The sequence below is a fragment of the Vulpes lagopus genome, chromosome 9 (assembly GCF_018345385.1).
Source record: "Vulpes lagopus strain Blue_001 chromosome 9, ASM1834538v1, whole genome shotgun sequence".
Taxonomy (NCBI): domain Eukaryota; kingdom Metazoa; phylum Chordata; class Mammalia; order Carnivora; family Canidae; genus Vulpes; species Vulpes lagopus.
In genome coordinates this window covers 36601619-36629268 of record NC_054832.1, presented here as the reverse complement: position 1 = coordinate 36629268, position 27650 = coordinate 36601619, and the positions used below count along the sequence as shown (strand labels likewise).

Sequence of the window (27650 nt, the reverse complement as noted above, 5' to 3'; positions counted from 1 at the left end):
AAGGATTAGGTCCATTTACTTGCTTCAAAGTCCCTTGGGCAGTGCTCGCTTCAGCAGCACATATACTAAAATTGAAACAAAGTCCCTTGGGCAGTTAACAAAAACCATCAGTTTGCCTTGTCTTTACTATCTTAGAAGGAGCCAGGATCCTCATTTCACAGTGCCTACAGATGACTTTGAAAATGAGCAGAACAATAAATATTCCCCTTTTTCATCCTTTCCTTCCCTCTTTTGAGGGTTGACAGTTCTATCCTAAAACCCTGAGACATGCACTGAAGTTACAGTCACTGAGAGAAAAATATAGGTGGGGGCACAGGGCCTTAGAAAGGTTTGTGCCAAATGAATTCTCTCACATCATAAGCGTAGTAAAAAAGCAGTTAACTTGGGTCACCTGGGTGGCTCGGTCAGTTGAGCATCCTGCTCTTGATTTCTGAGCAGGTCATGATCTAGGGGGCACAGGATCAAGCCCCATGTCAAGCCCTAAACATGTTGGGCTCCACGCCCAATGAGGAACCTGCTTCTCTCCCTCTTCCTCTGCCCCTCCCCCCTTACATGCATGCATTCTCTGTCTCAAGTAAACATTTTTTTTTAAAAAAAGGTGACTTTGTATATCATACAAAATAATAAATGTCAATGTTTCTGAAATAATACCTGTTTTGTTTTAGATTCGTGAGCTGAGCCAGTTTTTAAGTTGGCTGCATTCCAGATTTTGTCCTAGTCAAGTTCAATTTTTACCTTAGAACAGATAAGGCAAATTCAGGATACAAGGTCTTTTGAAACACATATTTTTGCAAAACAATCCATTTGGGAAACATGTCCATAAAGAACAAATGGACTCCTCTCCTTGCCTCAAGAAACTGACAGTCTAGCAGTTGAGTGTACTGCAAACAGTACGGATTTGTGACCATACATAGGATTTGGAAAGGACCAATGTGGGGGAGGGTGTCTTCTGGGCACAGGGTCTGCTGAGTGGCAAACAAGGGCTAAGCTATAGGGCTAAGCTATAGTGTGGCCATAGGATGGAAGAGAAGGCACTCGTAGAGGACGAGCAGGACTGGAGCATCTGATGAGTGCTATGCTGCAGGAGATGAGCAGAGGAGGGAGCGGTGGTTGTCCAGGTGGCCTGAGTGCTGCATATGGTCAGGATCTCTGAAAGAGGAGCCATTATGCAAGAAAGAAGCCCAGTGACACTGAAGTCACTTCAGTGGTCTGAGTCTGTGACTCTCTCCTGTGGTTCTGTGTACATACTTTCCGGTACTCATCATATGGTCAGCATTAGAGTCTGTTCATTACATGTCAGGCAGGCACCTTGCTTTGTTCCTTCATCCGGGAATTTTCAACCTTTTATTTACTGTCCTAACAGTAATAAAGGGCCCAGACTTGGACTGAATTGATACTGCAAATTATCAAAATTAGCGTTCCCGAACATAGGAGGTTCTTGCTCCTACTCTTAGGTAATGCTGGCTGTGAACATGATGTTCTTGGAGTTGTTTTTCAAATAGTTCTGTTTTCAAATATTTATCCATTTTAGCAACCTTGGTATTCAATGCTGAAAGGACATCTGTTCTCCAGCCTGGTACCTGGCTTCTGAGGTAGAACTTTTTTGGGGTCTTAGTCCACCTTCCCATGGAAGAAAAATTAATTTTGACTCCAAGCAAATGAAGTTATTTGACAGTAGTGTTGCAAGTTATGTGAGGGACCAAGGGACCTTGGGGTATTATGGCATTTCTCATTGGTAAGTTTTCTGGTATGCTTCTGTGCCCAAGGATAGAAGGGCATCCTTGTGGTAGTAACTCAACACTCAAGAGTTTAAAAGTTTTTTGTATGTTCCATTTCAAGTCCTGAGTTTCAGGGTTTTTTTTTCCACACCAGAGATTCGTATGCCCACATAAAGCTGACCTGTAGCTGGGCTCTAGGCCACACAGAGCTATTTGCCAAAAGCAAAGAAGCAGAGAATGAAGACACTCATGTCCTGTCATCCATCATGTTTTTTGCTGTGAACCTTACAACTGGATATTGAAAAATCTGGATTTGATCTTTCTTTCTTTTTTTTTTGAGTCAGTTGAATAGGGCAGCCTGGGTGGCCCAGCGGTTTAGCACTGCCTTCAGCCCAGGGCGTGATCCTGGAGTCCCGGGATCAAGTCCCACATCGGGCTCCCTGCACGGAGCCTGCTTCTCCGCCTCTCTCTCTCTCTCTCTCTCATTCTCTCTCTCTCTCTGTCTCTCATGAATAAATAAAATCAATCAATAAATAAATAAATAAATAAAGTCAGCTGAATAGCCTGTACACATTGATATAAAGAAATAGAACTAGCTGTTGAGCCAGAACTTAAGACCTTTGAAGGCAGCCATGCAGATAGTGTTTCTTACTTCTTTTTAATCAGATTTTGAATATTCTTTTTGCAGGTTGTGTTCCTGACTGGCTTTGGCTATGTATATGTGGACATCATTCTTCAGTGTGGCACAGTCTTCATCACTGTGGCCCCAGAAGGAAAAGTGGAACCTATTTTAACCACCAGCAACAGGTAGGATTAGTTATTATCCCATTAGCAGTATGGTAAGCTTTCCTGTTATAAAGTCATAAGCCTGCTACTTACCATTCATGATCATCTCTATATATACATTAAAGGTTTTGGTGAATTATTGTGTAATCCATAAGGATATGGTCATTAGCATTAAGTCGTACCTATAAAAAGCAGTTCTTTATCTTCTTTGGTACCCCTTCCATTGGTAAGTTTAACAAAATGATTTACAAACTGAAATATGCATCTTCGAATTACCTATTAGCATCAGCATGAAATGTACATTAATACTTCTGTATCCGCTTGACCACCTAGTAATTAGTAATCTGACTTAGCAATTAGAGCTCCATCAACAATAAATTCACCTCTTAGAGTGTTGCCATCAGATTTTACAAACATGAACCAAAGAGTTAATATACTCAATTTAAAAGAATTGCTATAATCCAATGGAAATGGTATGAAGCTAGTCCCTCCTAAAAGTAAAGGCACATGCATGACCAGGAAATTGTAGGAAGGAAAAAAAAAAAAAGGAAATTGTAGAAAGAGGAAATATGAGTAATCAAAAAAATGCAAATTTAAGTAAGATATTGCTTACCTAAGTAACAATGATTTGTCATCATATACAGTTCAAGTGGAAATGTAAACTGTTGCCATTTTCTGGAAGGCACTTGAGCAACATCAGAAAACATTTCTAGAACTAAGATTCAAAAGAAGGAACCAAATTTTCAATAGATACAGTGCTTATAAATGATTATCTAGTAATTTTCTGCATTTTAATTTTCTACAAGAATAATTTATTTTAGCATCAGAAGTTTATTATTAAATTTTTATTTAAAATGTAAAATAATAATATCAACTTCCATACATTTTTTTAAAGTCCCTTGCTTTTCATATATGGTTAAGAATTTATTAATTAGGACCTGCCAACTCATTATTAATTTGAACTTACAATATCTCAGACAACATTGGGTAGAATGTTTTTGCTTGTAAAAAATGAGCAGCATAACAAAATTGGAGGCTTAATATAAAATTACATAACACAAAATTTCAAGCCTGTACAACAATTTCAGAAACATTTGTCTAGGGCATTAATAGTGCATAATTGATCAGAGTAGCAACAAATTATACGTTTAGTGGTAGAAATAGGAAGTTTCTATTCTTCAAAAAATACAAATATTTACTAGTATTGCCTTCATTTATTCAAATATTTTTTGGCTTGCTGGATGCCAGTTGCTATTCTAGAGATGGGAACACAGCAATGACCAAAAAGACCAAAACCGCTGCTTTTTCTATACTGATAGGTATAGAATGGAAGAGAATAAACATAATAAAAAAGGAAATTTTATGATACAGTAGAAGGTTGGCTTTCTGCAGGGATAAAAATAGATGGGTGAGAAAGACCAGGAGTGCCAGAGCATAGGAACAGAGAGAGAAAAATTTTAAAAAACCGGTGTAGGTAAGCCTCACCATGAAGTTGACATTTGAGTAAAGACTCAAAAGCTGCAAGGGAGATAATAATGTGGCTATCTGGTGGGAAAGCTTTCCAGACAGTGGGCACAGCTGTTTCAGAGGTCTGAAGTAGGTGTATCTGGTATATTGGAGGAGCGGGTGAGGAGCAAATGTGGGCCCAATAGAGTGGGTGAAAGTGAAAGTAATAGTATCTGAGGTCAGAGAAGTAAGAGCTGGACCAGGGGGACTTGTGTAGGGCCTACCTTTGATTTTGAATGAAATGGGGCAATCATTGGAGCATTTTGAGTAAAGAAGTGACATGATCTGACCTGAATTTTTAGAAAATCATTGGCTGCTTCATTGAAGTAGACTGTAGAGAGGTAAAGGTGGAAGCAGGGAGACTAGTTAAGAGATTGTTACAGTTACTCACACTAGAGATGCCGATGGCTTAGACTATGATGAGATCAGTGGAAATGGGAAGAAATGGTCAGATTCTGGATGTGCTTTCTAAGAAAAAAACCAATGAGATTTCCCTGATGCACTGAGTAAGGGTTGAAAATAGAAGTATCAAGGATAACTCCCAAATTTGTGCTCTAAGCAAGTGGTAGGATGTGGTTGCCATTAACTGAGATAGGAAAGACCATTTATAGGTTGGGGGTGGAGGGTAAGATTGAGAGTTTGATTGCAGACATGACAAGTTGAGACAAGCATCTATGTGGAGAGGCAGTTAGATATTGTAGACTGGCAGTCAGGTAGTTCTAAGCTGATGTTGTGACAGAGAGTCATCTGCACAGGGACTGCGTATCAAGCCATGATCTCCAAGGGGATGGCAAGGGCCAAACCTTGGGCACCTTAATTTTAAGTGGTCAGGGAGAAGAGGGGGGTCACAGGATGAGTGAGGATGTAGAAGAGCCAAGAGAAGACCTATAAAGGGAGTGTTTCCAGACGGAAGGACTTATTGACAAGGTAAAATGCAATTACAGGTCAGGTGAGCCACAGACCAAAAGGCCCAGTAGCACAGAAGCCACTGGGTAAGAGTTGTTTGGGTAGACTGTGGGGCAGAAGCCTGCTTGGAGCACTGCAAAGAGATGATGGAAGCCTGCAGCAGACAGTGGAGACGTTTATATGTGAGGGAGAGTAGAAAACAGAGCAGTAGCCAGAGAAGGAAGTGGAGTTACAAGAGTGATTATCAAGACAGGAAATAACCTCATGGTTAGAGGCTGCTAGTAATGAAGGAAAAAATGAGGACATAGAAGGGGGTGGGTGGCTGGAGTGGTGCCTGGAGCAGGTGGCAGCAGAAGGCTTTCGTACACCACAGAGGGGCTGGCCTGAGGCCGAGACATGCAAGGTGGGCTGGGGACCTGGGCCCTTGGCGACTTTTCTTCTGTTCGCTTTACTTCACAGTGAGGAGTTTGGGTTATTTGATTTTACCTTTCTGCCTTGAGATGATCTTGATAGAGATTTGGTGTGCAAAGACTAGAAGAATCTTAGGGTAAAAATCTGATGTTGATGAGTAAGCTCGTACAGAACACAATGAGAGCTTGTAAAGTCCCGTAGACAGCATTTTTCCCAGTACTGTTGGGAGTGTGACCGGCTCTGTCTGGACACCATGAACTGAAAGTTGAATATTTGTTCCTCATGAGAATCTGATGGACTATCAGGAGGTGTGTAATATGGCACTACTGAGGGGGAGCGGGGAGGGAGGGAGGAGGGGAGAAGTAAAAGAAGGAAAAAGAGCAACGGTGAGACTGATGTTCTTCCATCTCTCCTTTAGAGCTCTGGAGAAGATGGTGACACTTAAACTGTTCATCACGCAGTTGAGCCTGGTGGTGTTTGATGACCTCAGCCACCACAAAGCATCGTCTGAGCTCCTGAGACTCACACTGGACCATGTTTTTCTCCAAGTGGCCCCCGTGGCTGGTCCCCTGCCCGGGGAAGAGGCCGTCGCCGCGCCCCTGCGGCTCCACGCCGTGGAGCTCTACTGTGGGGACCTGCAGTTGGACAACCAGCTGTACAACAAGTCCAACTTCCACTTTGCTGTCCTGGTATGCCAGGGGGAAAACGCAGGACCTGTGCAGCGGGCTAAAGTGCACAGCCTGCTGGCATCCGGCAGGGACCTGGAAGAGTACAAGAAAGATTGTTTCATCAAGCTTTGCCTCACGCTGAGCGAGGGCAAGAGCTGCCGCTTGGATGACATTAATGAGTTGCGCTTTGAGCTGAAGCCCGCCCGGTTCTACGTGGAAGACACGTTCGTGTATTACGTTAGAACACTCTTCGAGACCTACCTGCCCAGCGGTGACCTGGCTGGCTGCCCTGCGGGCCCCTCCGGCGGGGAGCAGGTGTTGCCCACACAGGTCAGACAGCACGCCAGGGCCTTGGTGAATCCTGTGAAGTTACGGAAACTGGTGATACAGCCAGTGAGTCTCCTCGTCAGCATCCATGCTTCCCTCAAGCTTTACATAGCCTCCGACCACACGCCACTGGCCTTCTCAGTGTTCGAAAGAGGCCCGGTCTTCACCACGGCCAGGCAGCTCGTCCATGCCCTGGCGATGCACTATGCCTCGGGGGCCCTTTTCAGAGCAGGTGAGGTCACAGGCCAATGAGCTAGAGCTCGGGCCAGAAGGAACTGCTTCCGGGGTGCCTTATCACCCTCAAGACCTAGGGAAGTGAGGCAGTGGGAGGGGAGGGCCTGGGATTTGCAGTTAGCCGGCAGTAGGTTGAAATCCACACTCTGCCACAGGCAAGGCCTTGGGCAAGTTATCTCCCCGAGTCTCGGTTTCCTCATCTATAAAATGGGTTTTAAGATTTCCAAGAGGATAGAATAAAAGCCCTTGGCACATAATTAACACTGTAATGTAACTTCGACTTTTAATCCCATGTAGCAGATACTTTAGCAGCTCCCTGCAGGTCCAAAGCTCTGGATTAGTGTATTTGTGCAATTGGGAAAACTAACCCCAGGCCTCAGCCCCTGGGCCTAAAAGAAATCCAGTTGTAGGATGTTAGCTTCCTATATTACAGTGAATGAATAGCTGTAGGTGCAAAATTCAGAGGATTTGTGCTCATAAGATGCATAAAGAGCTTTCTACCTATCGAGTGTGGCCCTGCCTATCTAGACAGATAGCAAAAAGAAAGTGGTTGGTGTCTCAGCACCCCCCCCCCCCCAGCTGAGATGGAAAAGTCTGCTGCAGAGGGCGGGGGTGGCTTGAGTGTGCGTACAAAATGTCATATGGTAAGTACTATGCGCTGAAGGTTCCGTGCAGGGGACAGAGTGGTCTCTGAATACTCTGTGGTAGCTGGCATCAAAACACACGTTCCTCACCGAATTCACTCTCCAACATGATTTCAGTTTGATTATCCAGCCCCTCATGTTCCCATGAATTCAAGCAACAAATGCCAACCGAAGTTGGTCTTATGGGTCCTTTCTTAGCAAAGAACATGGCAGTCTTCCTTCCCGAGAGGAACTGACCCTGTACTTGGTGAAAGCATTCCCATACAAGTTTGATGTGATAGTAAATGGCCCCTGCTGTGGCCAGACTGGTAGATTGCATTATCCCCACAGTGACGTTCATAGAGTTAGTAAGGTTACCCACGCGTCTTAAGTGAAAATGACAAGATCAGGGGAGGGCCCTGCTGGGACCATTGTTTTGATAGCTTGCACAACAATGAAGAGAATGTTTCCCTCTTGCTAAGAAATCATTCAAAAATAAGCAGTTAACATTTCAAATTTAATAGATGGGTATATTTATAAACAATTCCAGAAACTTAACCTCTCAAGCAGTTTTTGCTTTTAGCATGTGAAGCAGGCCTGTAAGTTACCAGGCTCTGCTCTGGGGCCCAGCAGGACAAAGCCTCCTGCCAGGCCACCACGTAGTGCCAAGGTGTGGGGGGCACCCATGTGGGTAATGAGCTGGCAGAGGGACCCAGCTGTGGCACTAAGGAGCCACGTCCCAGTGGCCCGTGTGCGAAAAATGCTCTCTTTTTTTGTTTTTTGTTCTTGATGAGGTTTCACAAGAACATTCTGTTTGGATTTTTTGTAATCCACCTAAAAATCCTCTAAGCTGTTGTCCCAACCTCCTTATACTGTGGGACAAGAAATTCTAATATAGAGGGCCAAGATCTTAGAGCCCCAGACTGAATGGGAAGATGCTAGAAGGTTACCAGCGCCCAGGTAGGAGACTCCGCAGAGAATGTGTTAGCGTTCTTGTAGAGGAAGGGGTAGGGAGGTTGGCCTGGCAGTGAACAGGTTGCATCTGTATGGCCCGTGGGGTGGGATCCACCCATGAATTTGACTAGAAGGTTCCTGACCAGGATGCTCGAAATACCCTGATCTCATTTCTAGGGAAGTTTGTGGATTCACCTTGAAGAGGTTTTAAAAATAAACAGTAATTAAAATGAATGGCCCTATTTGAAGGAAAGCATGTAGGCTTTCTAATTTCCTCGGGCCCCTCTATAACCAAGTCTCGATTTGATGGAAATCAGATCGACATTCTTTTTCAACAATTTCCAAACAAATAAGCAAAAAATATATTTGCTTTTGGAGGAAAATAAAGGAGTGCCCTCGGATACTCACTGCCCTTTTCTGGCTAGCTCAAATGCCACCCAGAAGTAGCTCTGGTCCACACGTAGTGCTTCTGTCAGGCAGTGGTTCTGATCCAGGAGACCACACCCTGCCTTCTGGTGGTGGGGCAGGCGCAGGGGGAGCCAGACGGTGAGCCTGGGTGGCACCCCTTCACGCTGGGCCCTTCTGCACTGGCTCAGATGGGCCCATTGTAGATGATCTTTGCTTGGCAGTAGCTTACTCTCCTTTCTTTATCTGGGTTGTGAAGTCTATGGAGAATTAATATGTTTCCAGACCAATTTGCTGCCTGCAGGTGGAACCGTATAACTATTCCCGGTTAAAGGGAATCCGCGGTTTCTTTACCTACAGAGATTGTGAACAGTTGAGCCACACTTGCCTCCTCATCCTGCCTGGAAGAAGTGGAGATAGAGACAGGGTAACACCATCTCAGATTCACCTCTGTCCCCATGCCTGCTCCCGCTGACCCCAGGGAGAGTCTCAGTCATTAGCTCATCTGAATTTATGCAAAGGGGCTAAAAGTACTTCACTTGCACAACTGCTGTGAGCAGTATATAAGCTGAAGTCCAGTACCCCTACGCCAGCCCATTTATAGCCTTTGTCTCTGGAAATGATTCCTTCTTTTAATCTAAACCCTAGTGTTTTCTTCCTAATGTTCCAGAGAAGAGGAGTGGGCTAGAAATTTAAGAATGTCCCTGTCTCTATAAAGCTGGGCCTAGAAATTAGCCGGCAAGACTCTGGCTTGCTTCTTGCAGCAGCTACACTTTCCTGACCCTCTGGGATCAGCAGCTTGTCTGAGGGTCTGTCCCAAACTTGTCCTCCAAGAATCTGCTGGTGAGGCAGGACTGGCTCCCGCAGGAGAGCACTGTGAACCCCAGGCTAGGGGACGGGTCTGTCCAGGAGCCTGTGCTTAGCCCTTGGCCTTGCCTGTACCTCCAGTGCTGGGGGTGCGGGGGGGTGTTGAAGAGCACCAAGCCCCTCCCTCCGAGTTCTCACCACAGCCACATTCCCACGAGGAGAGGCGGCATGCACCACAACCAGGCCAGCAGGCCAGCCCCTGGCAAGCCCCCGGCTCCACTAGGAAACCAGATCCAAAGCTCCCCTCCCGGGACACGGGAAGGGAACACTCCCCTCTCGCTAACCTAATCAGTATGTCCATGTCACCGATGTTTACACAACTGAAGCTGGGGTTGAGGGGGAGACATGTGTCTGGCTCCAGCTCTGCTCCAAAGGGAAGCACTCAGCTTGGTAGGATTGGGAAAGATTAAAAATAACTCCTCTGTCCTTGTCAGAACTTTGCATCTCCTTTGCAACACCCCGTTTAGCATCTGGCCTCCTCCCCCGCCCCCACCAGGCATCTCCTCCTACCTCCACCCCCATGTCTCCGCTGCCCTGGGGTGGTTTTAAAGATAACTCCGCAGACTGCAAACACCTGCACCCTAAGAGGCCGCCCCTTTCTGGGGTGGCTGGGAGTGTGTATCCCCTTGCCCGCGGGTCCCTTTTAGCGGGAATATGGGAGGCTCGGGCAAGGAAGTCAGAGTAAAGCTATTTGCAAGGCTGCCAAAAGGATCACTTTGATTTATAAAGTATGAAAGTTTGCCATTTATGAATTCACAGTGAATGAGTTATTTCCCATATTTTGCTCCAGAGGAGCTTATTACATTCTCAATTCCAGTGTGAAAAATGAATTGCAGGGAAAATGGGTCACTTTTCCCAAATTTTGAAAGTGCTGTATTGAAGGTTTTGGTAACCCCTTCCCTTTGGTCCCTCACAGGCTGGGTGGTTGGATCTCTGGAAATCCTCGGCAGCCCAGCGAGTTTGGTGCGAAGCATCGGGAACGGGATTGCCGACTTCTTCAGGCTTCCATACGAGGGGCTGACCAGAGGCCCCGGAGCCTTTGTGAGTGGAGTTTCCAGAGGAACAACATCCTTTGTAAAGCACATTTCCAAAGGTAGCTATTTTGGTTTCTTTTCCTCATGTCTCATTTTCATTCCTTCCCTTATGTTTTACTTTTAAAGAACACGTTCAAGTTTGCAGTGCATGAACCGTGCCTCTACCTTTGTTTGGCCTGTCAGGTCGCAGTGAAATGTTGGATTTGTCACAAAGCTCACAGAGGATGTCTTATGTTTTAAACAGATCACTACTTGCCTGCATTGTGTGAAAATGTTTTCAGAACTTCAGAATTTTAAACCTCCCACTGGGAAAATGAGGATTGGCTCAACTGTTATTCCATGTGATAAATAAAGAAATATTAAAGGTGTTCAGGACTTCTGCTAAACATCAGAAACCCTACACTGTGTTGCCTCATCATTTTTTTTTTTATGTAGATACAGTTGTCATAACTTTGGGAAGGATATGGACACATTTGGACGTACATTTGGCCGTGGAAACGTCCCAGCCTCCCGCCGGCACGCCACGTCAACAGTGCCATCTTGTGGCGCGCACGGTTCGGCCGGCACGGAGGCCAAACTGCGCCAGGCCCATGTGAAGGGGCATGTTTTCGTTTTCCCCGTATGTGCTTGATATTTTGGTCAGGTTGGCAGTGACTCGGGAACTAACAAGGGCCATCTGAGTCCTCTTTTCTTCTCAGCAGGAGGCAGGGAAAACAGGGCAGAGGGCTTCTCTCCCATAAAGACTTTTTAATGTCAACAGTGCTGCAAGTCTGTGATGAGTGGGCAGGTTATGGAAGTCTCTGGAAGGCTCGGATGAAGAGGAGCTTGAAATGAGCACCCATCATCCGGAGGTCGGGGGGCTGGTGGCTGCTGCCAGGAGAATGGCAAGAGCAATAAATGGAGGTGTGTGGATGGGGACAGGCCCATGCCCCTGGGCCCCAGCCGTCCGGGAGGCCTGTGAGCCGAGGGCCAGAGGGACTCACGGATGAGTCACTGGTGGATTTCTCACTCCCGACACTTGAATCTTTGTGGTTCTGTTGTTTTTATTTTCAAATAAGACACCCGACACCTGCTGAATGGTAATTTTAGCCTACTGACTCATTGAATGTTTTTTACACTTGTTCTCCACCCACCCCCCCCACCCTTAACAAAATCTCTTTTGGTTTTTGATGTCTGTGTGTGCACAGGGATGTTTTCTTTTTAGGTTGTTGGTAAAGATGCAGCTGCAAAAATGACATCTTCCATTTTTTTCTTGAACTGGGCATCCACCATGGGATGAATTCACTGGTCAGCTTCAGGATCTGTCCATTGATGTCTTTCAGTCTTGCTTCACTGAGATCTCTGCACACTGGCTAGAGGGCTGGGTAGTATTCTGAGCAAGATGCTGAGATCCCTTTCTTAGGAAAACCGGACAAAATCGTGGCTTTCACATGACTTACTCCCTTTAGTGTCCTGCTTTCTTCAGGCAACATCCTGAGAATCAGAAATGCACATGTTGTCTCTGGCACAATCATTGGTTCCTCAGAACATCAAATGATAGTTTACTGTCTCCCTTTGCTTTGTCTAAGGAGGGAATAAGTTCCATTCCTGAGTAAAAATGTTTCTTTACAGTCTGTGTAAGATTCAGCCATGGAACCTGAACCTTTAAAATGAGAGCAGAGTTTAACCTTCAATACTGGGCCTCCAGGAAGACTTCCAAACTACCGCGTTATCCAAGCCTTGACCACCACAAGATGGTGGATGGTAGTTTCACGGGAAACTCTGTGTTTCTCTGGCAACAGAGATTCTCATTCTACCCCTTTTGAGGTGTGTCATCACCCTTATAAGCAAACGTTAATCTCCACCTCGTTTTTTTTAATATTTTATTTCTAAGCTACCTCTACACCCAATATGGGGCTCAAACTCATAACCCCAAGATCAAGAGCCACAGGCACCACTGACCAAGCTAACCAGGTTGCCCCCTCCCCTCATTGTCTTAAGGCCCTTGCTTCAAGCTGCACAAAGGAAGCCACCGTCACTCACCCCCCGGGGCAGGTCAGGGGCACAGGTGTGTTTCCGCCCCTCTCCCTGTGACCAGAAGGCCAACTCGTGTGCTCTTGTACCCTCAGGTACCCTCACCTCCATCACCAACCTGGCCACGAGCCTGGCCCGGAACATGGACCGCCTTTCGCTAGATGAGGAGCACTACAACCGGCAGGAGGAGTGGCGGCGGCAGCTCCCTGAGAGCCTGGGCGAGGGGCTCCGACAGGGCCTGTCCCGGCTGGGCATCAGCCTGCTCGGTAAGGGGCTGAGGGGCCAGGGCTGCTTGTGAACCCCTCCTTCCTGCAGCCGTGGCTGAGGCCCGGGGAGGCGGAGGTACCCACTGTTTCCTGCCTGCATGCCCAGGACACTGGCACCTCCGGAGCCGGGGCACAGGAGCCCCACTCCCTGGGGGCGCCCCGTACCAGGACGGCAGCCAGGGCTGTTCGTGCTCCACAGTGAGCAAGGGGCGCCTCGTGAGGCTCAGGCCCTGCAGCCGCCCGCCTTTGCTCGAGAAGCACTCGAGCAACGTGCAGAGATGTCCTGTAAACTTCATTGAGGAGCCCACGGTCTCCTTTTGTTTTTTCAAGTGTGCGGCCCAGTCTGACTCGGCAATTACCAGTTTGTCAAGCAGCCAGATGGTACAGTTAGAGGCAAAGATTGCTGTGGATATTTCCAAATACTACAAGTGTTCAAAAAATAAGTTGCTTTGGAAAACTCTATAAAAAGGAAGTCTCAGAGCTGAAATTTCACAGAGCAGGATTTTCAAGGGTATCTTTTGTTTATTTGTTTGCAAAGGAATTTAAAACTGTATTGCTTGGCAGCCTGCCTGCTGCGGTCTGAAGGAGTGTGCATCTCTCAGAGATCAAAATGCCCTGAGGCCGGGAGAGCAGAGGTCAGAAAAGATGAGCTGGAAAGGATCCGTCCTCTCTCCAGTATGTGGCTCTACCCACCACCCTCAACTCCCGCCTCAGCCGAGGCTCAGGGAGGAAGTAGGAAGATGTTACACACTCCGGTTAAGTTACTAGAAATTGTCGAAGTCCTAACAGTCTGTGATGACGTGTGGAAACTGGGAGCTTGGGACTGCTGGGCAAAGGAGTATTCTAGAATGCCAGGGCAAGGCACGGGAGTTCCACACTCAAGAGGAGCGAGCAGACCCGGGCTGGGATGTCCAGGTCCTTCCTTTGTGACCTCAGGCACATTCTTACCTTCTCTAAACCCAGGCTGCTCACTGCTAAGTTGGGGCTGGTAATAACATTATTAGAGGTAATAATAGTGGTCCATCATGGGCCAGGCCTAGGGCCCGTGTTTGGTAAACAGCGTCACGCGTGCTTATTGTTATGTTATATTTGCAAAGGAACAATAATAGTTGCCTCGTTTCAAAGAATGAGCCACCAAAGAGAGACAAGTGAGCAACAGCAGGAACATTCTTTGCTTTAGTTTTAGCTCAAGAGATTCAGTTGCTATAACCACAGGAAGTGGTGAGGTTATGGGGGAGGGGAGCGCCTCAGGTCATTGTTTGGGGGCTGTGGGACCTCTTTTTGCTAAGAGTTGTGGGCTTCCATGCCATCTACTGTGGGCAGAGAGCTCCCTTTCCTCCATGCAAGCTCGTTTTGGAGCTTATAAGTGCTCAGCAGAGGAGACCTGAGCTGGCTGGCCTGTGGCTATGTCCATTCCAACCAGTCTGTTCCGTTCCCACACAGAGATGCCCACACCCACTACCCAGTTGCCACTGTATAAAATTGTGCCTAGTGGTAGAAATCCGTAACATGAGGATCCATGGTCCTCTCTTTGTGGTGTCACATTTTTTAATGTGGCTCCCATTGTTAACCAGGCTAGAAAGTCCTAAAACTTGGGTCTTTGCCATTGTCACGTCTTACACATCTTCATCCATGTAAAGGGATCATTTAGTCTGTCTATAAAACCTCAGTGGGTTCGCTGTCTTTCTGCATCTCTGGTAATTTCCAAAAGCTCAGGAGTTCTGTGGATGTCATAAATCCCTCCTGGGTGTGCACTGACTGCCTCTGCAACCATTGGCCTGACCTGGACCTCCCGCAGCACACTGTCCAAGTGTGCTCCTCAGACATTTTAGTTCCCGGTGGGCATCTCAGAGTTGGCTCAAGCCAGTTTCCTTCCCTCTCAGAGTTCAAGAATGCTCTGTGTCCCAGTTAATTACTGGGTCATCTCAGAACGTCTAGTCCTAGAACCACCTGATGTGTGACAGGAAGACAAGAGGAGGAATAGCACCAATCAAGTCCCCTCCCCTGGGAAAGTCTAGATTTATCACCATTTCATTTATCCCCAGAAATGATGTTCAAAACTGCTAAATGCAGTTAAGTTCCTGATTGAAGTTAGAGCTATTATCATATTTTTTGAAACCCGTGCTTAAGTGAAATCACAGTATTAGTTTCTCGGTTTCTTCCTCTAGAAGAAACCTTAACAACCTAGTTAGTAAAACTGTTTTTAAAGACCACTTCAGAGTTGACAAAGCATTTTCATGTGTGTCATCTTATTTGGTCTACAAACCCTAGGCATAGGTATGAAGTGACTTGCCCAGGTCACACCTCTACCAGGACAAGAGCCTGGGCTTTTCCACATGTCACCCACCCTGGAGGGTTCCACCCCTGGAAACACTCAGGATGTTGGAAGACTGAACAATTGAATGTTCCAGGGTAGGAAAAATACATTTTTCCCAAACGTTTAGGGGTTGGTGGGCCTTCTTGCCTCTGTTTTTGCCCTTGTGGGGACACTGTGGAGTGTTACAAGGTACTTGAAAAATCAAAGGGAGCCTTTGATTAGCTGTCGTGCCTGGCCTCATCACCCCAGGTTGGTGAGGAAGTGTCAGCTTGAGGTGCCGCTGAGGCTCTTGGAAGAGCTCCGCCACGGTTTGGAGAAAGCAGTGGCCTTGGGGAAGACTCTGTTTAGCCTGTGGAATTGAAAGCCTCATCAGGCTTTCCCACACTTACCAGGTCCATTCCCCAAATACCCCCTCTCCTACTGCAGCGTAGAGTCTGTGCTGAGAGATGTGAGCTCTGTGTCCCCGTCATACTCCATGTTTCCTCCCAGACGTGACTTCTCTCTCATGAATACCAAAGGCAGGACATCAGAGCTTGCCTCTCTGATCCCCTTCTCTTGGGCCGCTGCCTGACGTGTGAAGCACTCTGGGGTTGCCAGCACCACACCCTCTGTCTCCACAGCCACTCGGGGTGTGCCATGTGGGATCCCAACATGGTGAGCCTGTATTGGTGAATCAGGACAGTTTCCCTGGATGGGGGGAGAGATTGGGCGAGCAAGTGAGCCGTGCACCAGCACACGGCATTTTTGAGCAGTTCCTCTGCTGCCATGATCAGCCATTAGCTAACTGACTGCAGCTAGTGGGGAATTTAGGAACAAAGAAGTGCTTCCTCCTCAGTGAACTAATCTGTCCTGTTTACAGCAGGCCCACCTCAAGCTGGAATACTTAATATCCTCTGAGTGTAGGTCTCATCTGTCTGCAGTGTTGAGCTGTAGTGTCACAGCTTAGGCCTGTGCTTCTTCGGTCCTGAGTATTTTTAAAAGTATCCAAAATAAAATTACACCATGTGGTGAGGGCAGCACCAAAAGATCAGTAAGCCAGTGTTTTCTGCCTAAGGCTGGGGAGCTAGCCACGGAAGAGGTAAGGGAGGGCGCTTTGGGGCCTTGCCTAACGAATCCTTCCTCCTCCAACTGGAGGGGAGCACAGGAAACACCTCCCCATCTCTGCCTCACCCAGCACACTGGGCTGAGTCCTCGGAAACTACCCCCAAGCCCCAAGGCGCGCTTCCTTCCTCATCTCCGTTCATCACATCACAGCTGTCTCCATGTGGCCGCCCACCCTGTGGGCCTGATGCCAACAAACAAGTTTGAGGATCACTTTCCACCACTTAGAGCCTCAGAGCAGAGTTGGAGTAGATGACAGTAAATAATTTACCAGTTGTGGGACTTAGCTGGATCATACTTAATAACAGAGCCTTCTGAAACCCTGCGAGGAGCTGCCTCTCTCAGGGCACGGCTGCAGACACCATGAAGTGGCTGCTGGTCTCTCCTGGCCTCTCCCATCTCCGGCTCACACCTGGTGACCAGCGAGGTATTGGTGTGTGTGACAGGCTCCCCGTCCAGGGTCTGGAGCCAGGCAAGGGCATGTGATCTGATGGCTCCTTCTCTACCTCTCAGAATCTAACACCTTGTCAGGAGGCTCAGATTTTCCACTCTCTGGGCTGCCCAAATAGTTTATCTATCAAAGCCACGGTGACTGAGCCTTCAGTGTGGCCAGTGTCTAGAGAAAGTGGGGGATCAAAGGGGAGTGTCACTGCAATACCTGTTTGCACTTAGAGGGAAGTTAGAAGTTAGAGCTCAGTGCCGGTCTCATGGTCTCATGGCCATCGAGGCTCCGCATTCCCTGCCCAGGGTAGGCCTGGCCCATTCAAGGGAAGTGGGGGAGTCTCGGGAGGTAACTACCTGCCCTCCCACTCAATTTTAATAGTCTGTATGGAAATCTGCACTTGGGAAAAGGCATTTCTTAGATAATTTAATCTGTTGGTGAATTTTTTACCTCAGTGTTCCTACTAACTGAAGCATGGAGACCTTTTAGAAACAGTAGATCATGACGTCACGAAAGCCACATTCCCTGATGTGATGCTGTTCACTTTGACCTGTCTTCTGTGAGCGGATTTTTCTGTACTTGCCTCTGCTGTGCACCGATGGCAGCCACCACCCCCAGTAACACTTCGCAGCCACTCTGACTTCTGACTTGTGGGTGGACAGCAGAGCAGTGGAGGCCTCTGCGCCCCCCAGCCCAAGTGCCAGGCCAGGGCGTATCCAGGGTCCTGTCGCGGTGACCCCTCAGCCCTCTGCAGCTACGGCAGCGGCTGCCAGCTGTGAGTGGCTTCCTCCACCTCCCCAGTCAGTTCCTTAGAAGGTTTAGGAAGCATTGGTCTGGGCTGACCAACGCTGAGAAACAGACCTGTCACCTCACGTCATTCTTAGTCTGTCAATACATAAATTTAAATGGCTCTGTTCAAATTTAGAGGAATGGAACCTATGAAGAACATTCCCTTTACAACTGACCTGAAGGGACTGGCCCTTGTTTTACTGGATTTTGTTCAGGAGAATATTACTTGAAATTAGCAGGTCATTAACAGAGACCTGGAAATCTCCATTTACCCAAGAGACTTTGAATTAGTGGCATTTGGAATAATGGAATTTGACATGTACTAAAATTTCTACCAGGGGGACTATGCATTTTCCATTAATCCTAGCAGGTTTGAGTTAAAAACAGAAAATTCTGTCAAGAACTGTAATGAAATTTTTACCTCTTACTGAGCTAGAGAACCCTTCCACTCCATCACTGAAAAAAAAGGTGGGGGGGGGGACTGGTGAGGCCTTTATTAGATCTCGTCACAGGCCCCTCAGAGTAAGGGGGGCAAAGAACCCACAAGAGGCTGAGGGACTCCCCCACCACCTCGGTTCCTGACCTGGCTGCCCTCCAGGAGAACCAGCAGAGCAGGGCAGTGAGAACAGGGTTCTGTAGCTGTTCTGAGGCAAAGAGTAAGTGGCCAGACCTCAGCTGAAGTGGAAAGGAAGGAAGTGTTTCTAAGACTGGCAAAAGGAGGAACCTGGTGGTTGAGGGCTGGGCTGTGGCTCTGCCCCTCCAGGCTGGAAGCCCGGTTCAAGCACATGACAGCTATGTGACCTGGGGACAAACCTCCATACATAACCTGTCTGTGTGCAGCGGCCTTACCTAGGAGCTGAGGACAAAAGCCCTGTTGGCCCCCTAGGATTAATGACCTCATAGGAGTGACACTCTTGATAAAGTCCCCAGCACATAGGAAGACTCACCACAGATGAGTTATTACAGAAATAGCTGCAATTCCAACCATTATTCTTACATGTTCATATATGAATATTATTAAAGAATTGCTCTTATCATTACTTTTGGGGAGAACAGGGACAGGGGATGGCCTCCTCCACTTTCTTCACGCTCCTGATTCGCTGTAAGTGATGAGGCTGAGCAGGCTTGCTCTCTCATGAGCGATTGCTAGCTCTCCTCCCTACACTGTGTTTCCTGGTTTCATGAGTGTCACTTTGGAATAGTCTGGCCCGTTATTAAATTCTGAACTGAACTTCACAGATCCTCACTGTGATGGACCAAACCCAGTCTGAACACCATGTTTTGATGAAGATCATAAGTGTCTTAGTAACCAGTGAACTTACATAATTGATAAATAAATGTATAATAAAGGACTTTATAACAAAGGTGGGTTTTCACTTTCAATCCAAATAAAACCGTTTTCTGGATGGAAGGTTGTCACTTTCTCAGGATTTGAAGCCCTAGTCCTCACTAGGGACTTTTGCTGTTTTTCAGGTGCAATTGCTGGCATAGTCGATCAGCCTATGCAGAACTTCCAGAGAACAACTGAGGCTCATGCTTCTGCAGGGCACAAGGCCAAGGGCGTCATCTCGGGCGTGGGGAAAGGAATCATGGGGGTGTTCACAAAGCCCATTGGAGGAGCTGCTGAGCTCGTGTCACAGACCGGCTACGGTACGTCATGAAGTGCCTATCAGGCCAGCTCAGACCTCACTGACTAACTTGCATTCTTATTCCAAGAACTCCAAGAAAGTTTAGGCCTTCACATGGCAAAACAGTGAAAAATAAAACATAAATCTATAAAGAGATAAGCAGCTGTCTTTCTCACTTCCTTATGCTTATTTATGGAAAGAGTAGAATTGTACTATAAATAACAAATTATAATAATTATAGACCCAAGAAATCAATTAGCAATTTCATTAGGTCTGTCTCACAGAATCTTTTTACAGTACATCTAATAAAATGGACTTTAATGACCACTTCTCGGCTTTTTGGCTAAGATCAAGTGTAAAATAGACTTTAATGTGAAGTAACCAGTAAGAGGTTGAGGGCAATTGAGAGAAAATATTGAAAATATTGAAGCAGAGAATATAGAATCACTGCGTTTTCTGGTGACCAATTGGAAAATAGGTTACAAGGCAGGAAAGTATCTGTGACAGATGTATATCGGGAGAAGGAGAAAGAGGAGGGTGTGCACGCCCATGCCCACAGGGCCTTGGTTTACAAACTGCTGCAGACCCTGCGCCGAGTTCCTGTCCATGGACAGGAGAGGGACACAATCTACAACCAAACCCTTCCCCCAAGCAGACAGCTGAGTAGATCGTGGGCCTAGGGCACCACCGGCACTTGGAGGTGGCGTGCCAGGCCTTTCCCACGCTCGTGCGTGCACACAGGAGTAACAGGCGCGTGTGAAAAGAAACCCCTCCTCCCATGCTTGCTCTCTACATTCTTGGTAAAGGACACTCAAGTGACTTAATAAACTGGTGACTAGAATCGTTGTTACCTTTTTACCTACGATCAGTGTCATCACTTTGGTCATGAAGCAGGCTGTCTGGCTGCCGTCACAGGCTGGGAGAGGGCCCTGCATCTGGCCGGCCAGTCTGAGGGGCACACTTCACCACAGGCATCCTGCACCTCCGCAGATCTGACAGGAGGCGGCCAGATCAGGCATAAAAAGTGTCTGGAAGGAAGCGAGTGGGAGACGAATGCCCACACTCAGGCAACCATCTAGAGGGTTCCTTTAAGAGACCACACAGATGCAAACATGTGTTCCTCTTCGCTCTTCCCCTTGCCGCCTCCCCCCCCAACCATTTCTGTCTCTCTCTCCTGTGAATGATGTTTTCACTCACAGGAAAACGGACAAACAGATCTGCTGCCACCTCTAACCGGGCCCAGTTAAATTCCACCTTCTCGAATACTTGCACATTAATAAAAACAGTACTCCTGTGGCCGTAGACCCCAGCGAGGTGCAGTCAACTCCTACTTCATAAATGCCCTTGGTGTTGAAAATGCCATTGCTCCTCTCTGTGAGTTTGCCAGGGCTGAGGAGCTCTCCCTTACGTAAGAGCATCTCCGAACAGAGCTTCACATGGCCTTGTTGCTTTCCATCATTCTTGTAAAACTTTTATTACTGCACTGAAGGTTTTACAAACCACTAACTCTTAGTCTAATGACTGCCTCATTTATAACATTTACAAGCCCTCAGAAAGCACACATGCTGTACCATCTTTGGTCCTGGAGAGTCTCCTTAGAGGCCTACATGGCTGCTGCTGGGTGCCCTCATTTGGTACTGGCTCCAGGGCGAGTGGGTCATAAACCAGAGGCCCTAAGAGTGCTCATAAATGTATATGGATTCATGTTTAACAGCTGGATTAAGTCACTTAAATGCTGTATCTAGGCAAACCGTGTGCTTTTGTGTGCAACTGTGTGGGTGTGTGTGGTGTTTTATTTGCCCAGCCACACCACAGATACAGAAGTATTATAACATTAAGCAAGGAAGTCAGCTAACAATCGTGACTTTTTTATCACATAAATTGTAATGGTGTGTGAGCTGTTGCTCAGGACGATTACTCCCAGGACGCTATGCTTCCATTAATTGCCAGTCCTGTCAATGCTTGGACTGTGGTTCATTCATTGTTCAGTTTGTAGCTAACCAGAGTTAAGAGCATTGCAGTGTTTAATGATTATCTATACACTTGCTTCCAAAGATTTGACATCATTTTGGATCCTGTAGCATTTTATGGATGGCTGTAAACAGATGACATCACTACAGCATGGAACTGGTTTCCAGAAAACAACTAGTAAAACTCTCTTACTTCTCTTACCACAGGTATTTTACATGGAGCTGGACTTTCTCAGCTTCCCAAACAGCGCTACCAGCCAAGTGATCTACATGCTGACCAGGCTCCAAATAGCCACGTCAAATATGTCTGGTAAAATGATCTAGACACTTGTTCAACTGCACATGTATGCTAAGAGGGCCTGCTCTGCTCTCAAGCTCATGGGCCCTGCTTTCAGGGGAAATCCAAGACTGCTTGCAGCATCTAAGGCAGCACAAGAGCATGTTGGAGCCACGGAGAGGCTGCTATCCCCAGATGTGGGGCTGGCCGCAGTACTCCCTGCCTCTCATACACACACCCCAGGGGGCGGGTGGGGGGGCTGCCTATTGACAAAGAAGCCCAGAACTGCTGAGGGGACCTGGGATTCCCTGTAAATCCCACATTCTAATCAGAGGTGACCTTTCTATTGGGAAGAAAAGGAGCCGAGGGAAATCTTTGTCCCCGGGAGGAGCTAGATTATGGTGACCAGAGTCAGTTTGAGAATTGAAGTGACAATTACATTTCAAGCTAAAATTAATAGATTGGTGAGATCCCTTTGCCTTTGGGGAACCTTATGTGAGAACACCCCAGCCCTTGGTAAAGTGAGTGCAAATACACGACCATCTTTTCCAAACTGGCTTCTCACCTCACTTTTTTCCTTTGAAACAGGAAAATGCTGCAGTCTCTGGGCCGACCAGAAGTCCACATGGCCCTGGAGGTGGTTATGGTGAGGGGCTCAGGCCAGGAACACGAAGGGTGCTTGCTGCTGACATCAGAAGTGCTCTTTGTGGTGAGTGTCAGCGAGGACACGCAGCAGCAGGCCTTCCCCATCACGGAGATTGACTGTGCACAGGACAGCAAGCAAAGCAACCTGTTCACTGTGCAGCTGAGGCAGCCAAGAGTGGCCTGTGATGTGGAGGTACGTTTCAGAAAACAGGGTGATTGTTGCTGACTGCTGTTAAGCAGGCACTTCTGAGCCTGCAGCCTCTGGAGTGGCTGCTGGAGACCAGCAGGGCTGTCAGAGGAAGCAGCATAGAGGGCCCAGGGGCCAGTGCAGAAGCAAGTGGGAAGGTGTGTATGTGAGCCTGTCATGGGTGAGCCCAGCAGCAGGCCAGGTGGGCTCGAGGCCTGGGGTTAAGCCACTGTATGAACTGAACAGGGCTTGGTTATCAGGCGGTGGGGGTGCTGGGGTAGACGGGACAGCAGAGCTCCAGACCCAGCAGGTCCTTACCAGATGGCTAGGGTCAAGGCAGAGATCCCATGCTGCTACTCCATGGAGCAGGCTCAGATGTGCTGCAGCAGTCTGGAGACAGGGGAGGACAGCCACAGAAGTGGGGATACCATGAAACAGAGATGCAGCCAGTAGGCCAGACCTTCTCAAGCTCACAGACCAGGAAGTCTAATTCACTTCCTCCCCATTTCCACCCCAGGACTTCAGGGGTCAAAATTTTGTGCATAAAGCTCTTTGCTTGTACTGCTCTGTATTCTGTGTTCCCTTCCCCACAGAACAGATTCCCATCTCCTATGTACTGTGGGGTACCTCCTGGGGACACTCCTTAGGATCTTGGGGCAGCTCCCTGGCTTCTGTGCTGGGTGCTGGCTCCTGGCTACACATAAGATGATATGGAACAGATGCTCAAGCAGGGCGTAGTGGGGGTCAGGGTGAACCCTGACAAGAATGGCACCAGCTTCCTGCAGTCCAGCGTCAGGTGAACAGGTACACCCATTGGAAAACTGTTGTTCCTGTCTCCCTGCTGACTGCCTGAGCTGACCTAAGAAACAGACATCTTTGTCCACAAGCAAGACGAGAGTTAAGTCAGTGGCAAGCTGGAGCCTGCTGGTCCTAACCTAGGACCTGAGTGGCCCCAGGAAAGGACAACAAACCTTCCTCTAGCAGGTCCTGCCCAACTCCTTATTCTCTTCCTGGTATGGGAGCCTGTCTCCCTTGCACCGTTTGGGTAAAATCATCTGAGAAGATGGAAGGCAGCCAACCACAACAACTCTTGAGATTTCTCTAGCTTCTTGGATCCTAATCAGTCAGACTTTAAGCTGGGGCTTGGCACTAGATGTACATTGCTGCTTCAAGCTGATGACTTTCTGGGAATAAACAGAGGTCAGATGTCCAGGCTGACTTTAGATCTGCCAAAATCTTCTGATCCAATTGACAATAAAGCAGCAGTGATCTGGCTACAGGATTTGGCAGGGGATAGCATCATATCTTCAAGTCCTTGGTCCTTAACGAGAAACTTCCAAGGCCCTAAGGAATATCTAGGACCATCGTTATTTCTTAGCTGCTTGGGAAATATTTCATATCTTAAGCTGAGACTGGAGATTCAGCCTTTGCTATTAAACTGTCTCTACCATCAACAACTGTGATCCTTCTCTCTGGCTTTTCTGCTGGAGGAGGGTCTGTGGGGAATTAGCATAGCTGGAAAGGAACAGACCTGCTTCTCTAGGGGCTTAATGAGATGATAGCTGGAGTCACCACTCCTACAAGTTGCCAAGGTTAATTGAAACCATGGAATCATGGAGTTAGAAGCAGAAGCACTGACACACTGGACACGGTGCTCAACACTGGTCTTCCATTGGCACTCAGGGCTAAGGGGGTTGGGGGAGGGTGAGGTGGGAGGGCCCATCATCGGGGATGGCTCCAGCAGAGAGGCAGGAAAAGAGGACTGTGCGCTAGAATACTGCAGGGCAGCTGCTGGGTTTCCCAGGCAGCACCCGGCACAGGACAGAAAAGGTAGGTATCCAGTATGCCTTCAGCCCCCAGATTCTGCTTTCTCCAAATCTTTCCCCCCTCTCCCCTCAACTCCTCCGAAGTCCCGCGTCTGAACCCTGACCCCCCACTCACCACACGGTAGAACAAGATGCTCATTTCTTTCCTGTGACAGTACACCCTTCCTTACAAGGGCCCTAATCCAATGTATTTGCAAACCGGGGGTGGGGAGTTCACTCAGCAGTGCCCTGGGCACAGTGAATTTTCCTCAGTTGCTCTGCGTCCAGTCAGTACGCGTCACATACCAATCTAACGCACAGATGGAAGCTGCGCTAGGAAGCCTACCCACCGTCTTCCAGGGAAAACTAAGAGTATTCTAAGATCTTATATAAAGTGGCTCTTCTGGTTTTTTGCTTTAGATACTAGGGAACACAGCTCCTTTGAATTTTGGAAGGAATTAATTTGTAGATGACATCATTCAGTATACTGAAATGTGGCAGGATTCAGATTTTTTAAATCAGCATTTGCTTTTCTTGGTTAAATGCAGCCATTTTTAGGGGGGTAATTGCTTAATATGCCTGGCACATTATTGAAATCCCTTATGAGAGGCTCAGAATGAGTCAGAAGGTCAGTTTATTCCTTGGCCAGGTTCCTTTCACAGCACGGGTTTTCCTGTGCTGCTGTTCAGGAGGAGCAATTAAGACTTTCTGTATATTCAAAGCTTTCCAGCTGAATTCTGACCCCATCAAATGATATCATCAGAGCTCTGGCTTCTGCCTGCTGGTACACAGCTTTCAGTCAGCAAAACTTTGGGGGCCTTTCTTCTTTCCCAAGCTTAAAAATAGATGGGATCTGATGCCCTTTCTCTAGGGCAGCCCCTTTACTCCCTACCATCCCACTGGCTTTCTGCAGCTTTTAAAACACCCTTGGCTATCTCCATACCCTACATAGAAACACATAAATTCTTTACATTACTACTTTGAGAGCCCAAAAGCCCTCGTTAAAATATTTTTACTTCTTCAGAGTGGTCCTGCCAACATTTGGTAGGTACAGACCACTGGAAATCAGTGGCTGATTCCCACGGATCAGTGGCTTACACTGGAAACTTCCCCATGAAGTTTGATGATCTACACACTAGATAGCTACAGAATTTCAGGGTGGGAAAAATTTATAGCTCCAACTGCCTTTGATGGGTGCTTTCTTATAAAATCGCACTTAAGAACTGAGGTAGTATATCTCAAGTTCTCCTGTTTGAGTTCCACTGAAGATGAGCCAGACTTTTATGAACCATAAATGTACTTTGCATCCTCCCCTTTTTTCCATAAAAATTTCCTTCCTCTGCCCAGTTTTTCTATTTTCTCTGGCTTTAAATCCTAGTGTTTATAAAAACAGAAAATGTTACAGTTCAAAAGGTATTTATTTTCCTAATGCTCTGTCCAAAGCCACTGGTTTGAAAAGAGGTGCTCTTCTCCACAATTTTTTTCTGTCAAACTGAAGAGATTCAAGGAGACAGGCAAACAACTTTTATTTCAGGGTGCAAGTTTAATGTTGATTTAAGTAGAAACACTTTTCTTCCTTGTTCCTGAGCTGGTTGGTAAAGAGCAGTGCTAGATGTTTAATAGTTAATGAGTTAAAATGTTACCAAATCGTCAACTTCAAACATGAGAATTTTACACACCAGATGCTTATTCAAAGGTCGTCTTAACAGTCTCATGCAGAGCTTCTGTTGTGCTCCTCTAAGTGTGGTTATAGCCACAGCTTAGAAGAAAAATAAAAAGCACGGGTTTTGCATAAAATGACTTTATCAGAAGACCTAAAGGCATAATACTACTCAGATGTATCAAGGCAAAAACAAAAGGCATAATTTTGTCTTGGAAGTCCCATTATGAGGGTTTGGCAACTGAAAACTTTTTTTGGATCCCAGGTGGATGGAGCCCGAGAGAGACTGTCAGAACAACAGTACAACAGACTTGTGGACTACATCACAAAGACATCTTGTCACCTGGCCCCCAGCTGCTCTTCCATGCAGACCCCATGCCCAGTGGTGGCTGTGGAACCTCTCCCTTCCACTGTGAAAACATATCATTATATGGTTGATCCACATTTTGCTCAAGTCTTCATTAGTAAATTTACCATGGTAAAAAATAAAGCCCTGAGGAAAGGGTTCCCTTGAGTCCTCTCTTGAGGTGTTGATCCCTGCATGTGCAATTTATTCTTGAAAAAGAAACTGAACTAGCTCTAATAACATCTAATATGGACACAGGCCAATACTTTTACAATTATAGGTAATTTTCCAAAAATTCTAAAATTAATTGATTCTTCTCCCTAAAACTATCATTAAAATGCAATGATAAAAAACAAAACAAAGAAACAACCGTGTTCCTTTCCCATTTGGAGACCGTGATTAAAAGAATCTCTGTGTTGTCATTTCATTACACATGTATTCTACCTTTTGCTAATGGTCTTTGATAAAATGTTTACTATAATTAAGATCTGTTAACTCGCTGCTCTAACACAAAATGTGGTCAGGCTTTAGATTGGAGAGACTGGTTAAAACTTCATCCCCAACTGCATCTGTTTCTACGCTGAAACACTGTCTTTGCCCAATACCCTCCTCTACAAACATTTGGAATCTTTAAAGGATTTTACTGAAGTTGTTAAATTTATTAAAGTGATGCTCCTCTTTAAGCGAAACCTGCTATGTATATTTCCACTTTAAAGGCTACAGGTTACTGAAATTTACAAGACCTTCTCATGACTGTCCAAGTACACTGTAGAAAAAAAAAGTTTCATCAATTTATGTTTTAGCAAGCAAGCCTATGTGTCTACCAATGAAAACAGACCCAAAGGGCTCAGGTGAGTTTCTCTAGTTCCATAAAGAAAACACACTATTAGGAATTCCCTGTGACACACTCTCATGTTAGGGGTTTAGCAGAAGAATACTCATACTGTCCTGGGGTACTGGAGGGAAGGTCAAGAACTCTAGTGTTAACCTTAACAATGAGCCAGTTTATTTTGAATGGATCAAACATGAAAATATTCCCAATGTCTGATACTATTTTTGCATTCAGTCTCACATGTCATCAGGCATGGAAGTCACTGCTTAACTGTTTCTGGAAAGCAAGACTGAATTCAGATTAAACATGAAAAACTGATTCTCCCATTAGTCTGTTGTGTCACACTCGTTTAGGAAAGTGACTGCTTTGTCAACCTCTAAAGTAACTATTTTTAAGAATGTATATATGTATTATTGTATCTTTGTCATTTTGCATACTACTTCTAAGAATTGTTATATAAATTGAAAATAAAAGGAATCCTTGAATTACTGACCACATACAAATGTGTATTGTTACCAGGTGTTTTTCAAATGCAAGCTTTCACCAATTCCTGGGTTTAATACAGCTCACATTATTAGGACCCAAGAATTTTGTAGGAGTTAAAAAGGCTAAGAAACAGTTTCTGTTACCTAACAAAGTGCCAATCGGTGATAAACTTAGTTCAGGCTAAATACACTTAATTTTTAAAACTCTCTGTATTATCACTCTGATCACCAAAAAGGATTAATATAGGGGAGAAAGATCATCCTAAGACTTCCCCCAAAATAAGTTCCCACACTCTCAATCATTAGCAGACACTAATAACTTTTTCTTAACTAGATATATATGCCAACTTATGTACACATACTGTTAGCTCTTCAATAAAGCAATACTGTTATTATCTATTATATCTGGTGGTTGATCCAGCAGAGCAACTACTAAAGAGTGATGTGA

General features: G+C 46.4%; 1 protein-coding gene across 9 annotated transcripts in view; it reads left to right on the top strand.

Moving 5' to 3' along the window:
• VPS13B (vacuolar protein sorting 13 homolog B) overlaps positions 1 to 27202 on the top strand; it is a 739627-nt gene extending 712425 nt beyond the window's left edge. For all 9 annotated transcript variants that reach the window (XM_041768645.1, XM_041768640.1, XM_041768643.1 and 6 more), the window contains 8 exons: positions 2407 to 2525; positions 5746 to 6554; positions 10322 to 10498; positions 12548 to 12718; positions 18841 to 19017; positions 21173 to 21275; positions 21831 to 22080; positions 25805 to 27202. In XM_041768645.1, coding sequence (XP_041624579.1) covers positions 2407 to 2525; positions 5746 to 6554; positions 10322 to 10498; positions 12548 to 12718; positions 18841 to 19017; positions 21173 to 21275; positions 21831 to 22080; positions 25805 to 26053 — 2055 coding nt within the window. In that variant the 3' untranslated portion in view covers positions 26054 to 27202. The remainder of the gene's footprint in view (positions 1 to 2406; positions 2526 to 5745; positions 6555 to 10321; positions 10499 to 12547; positions 12719 to 18840; positions 19018 to 21172; positions 21276 to 21830; positions 22081 to 25804) is intronic.
• Positions 27203 to 27650: the final 448 nt, after the last annotated feature.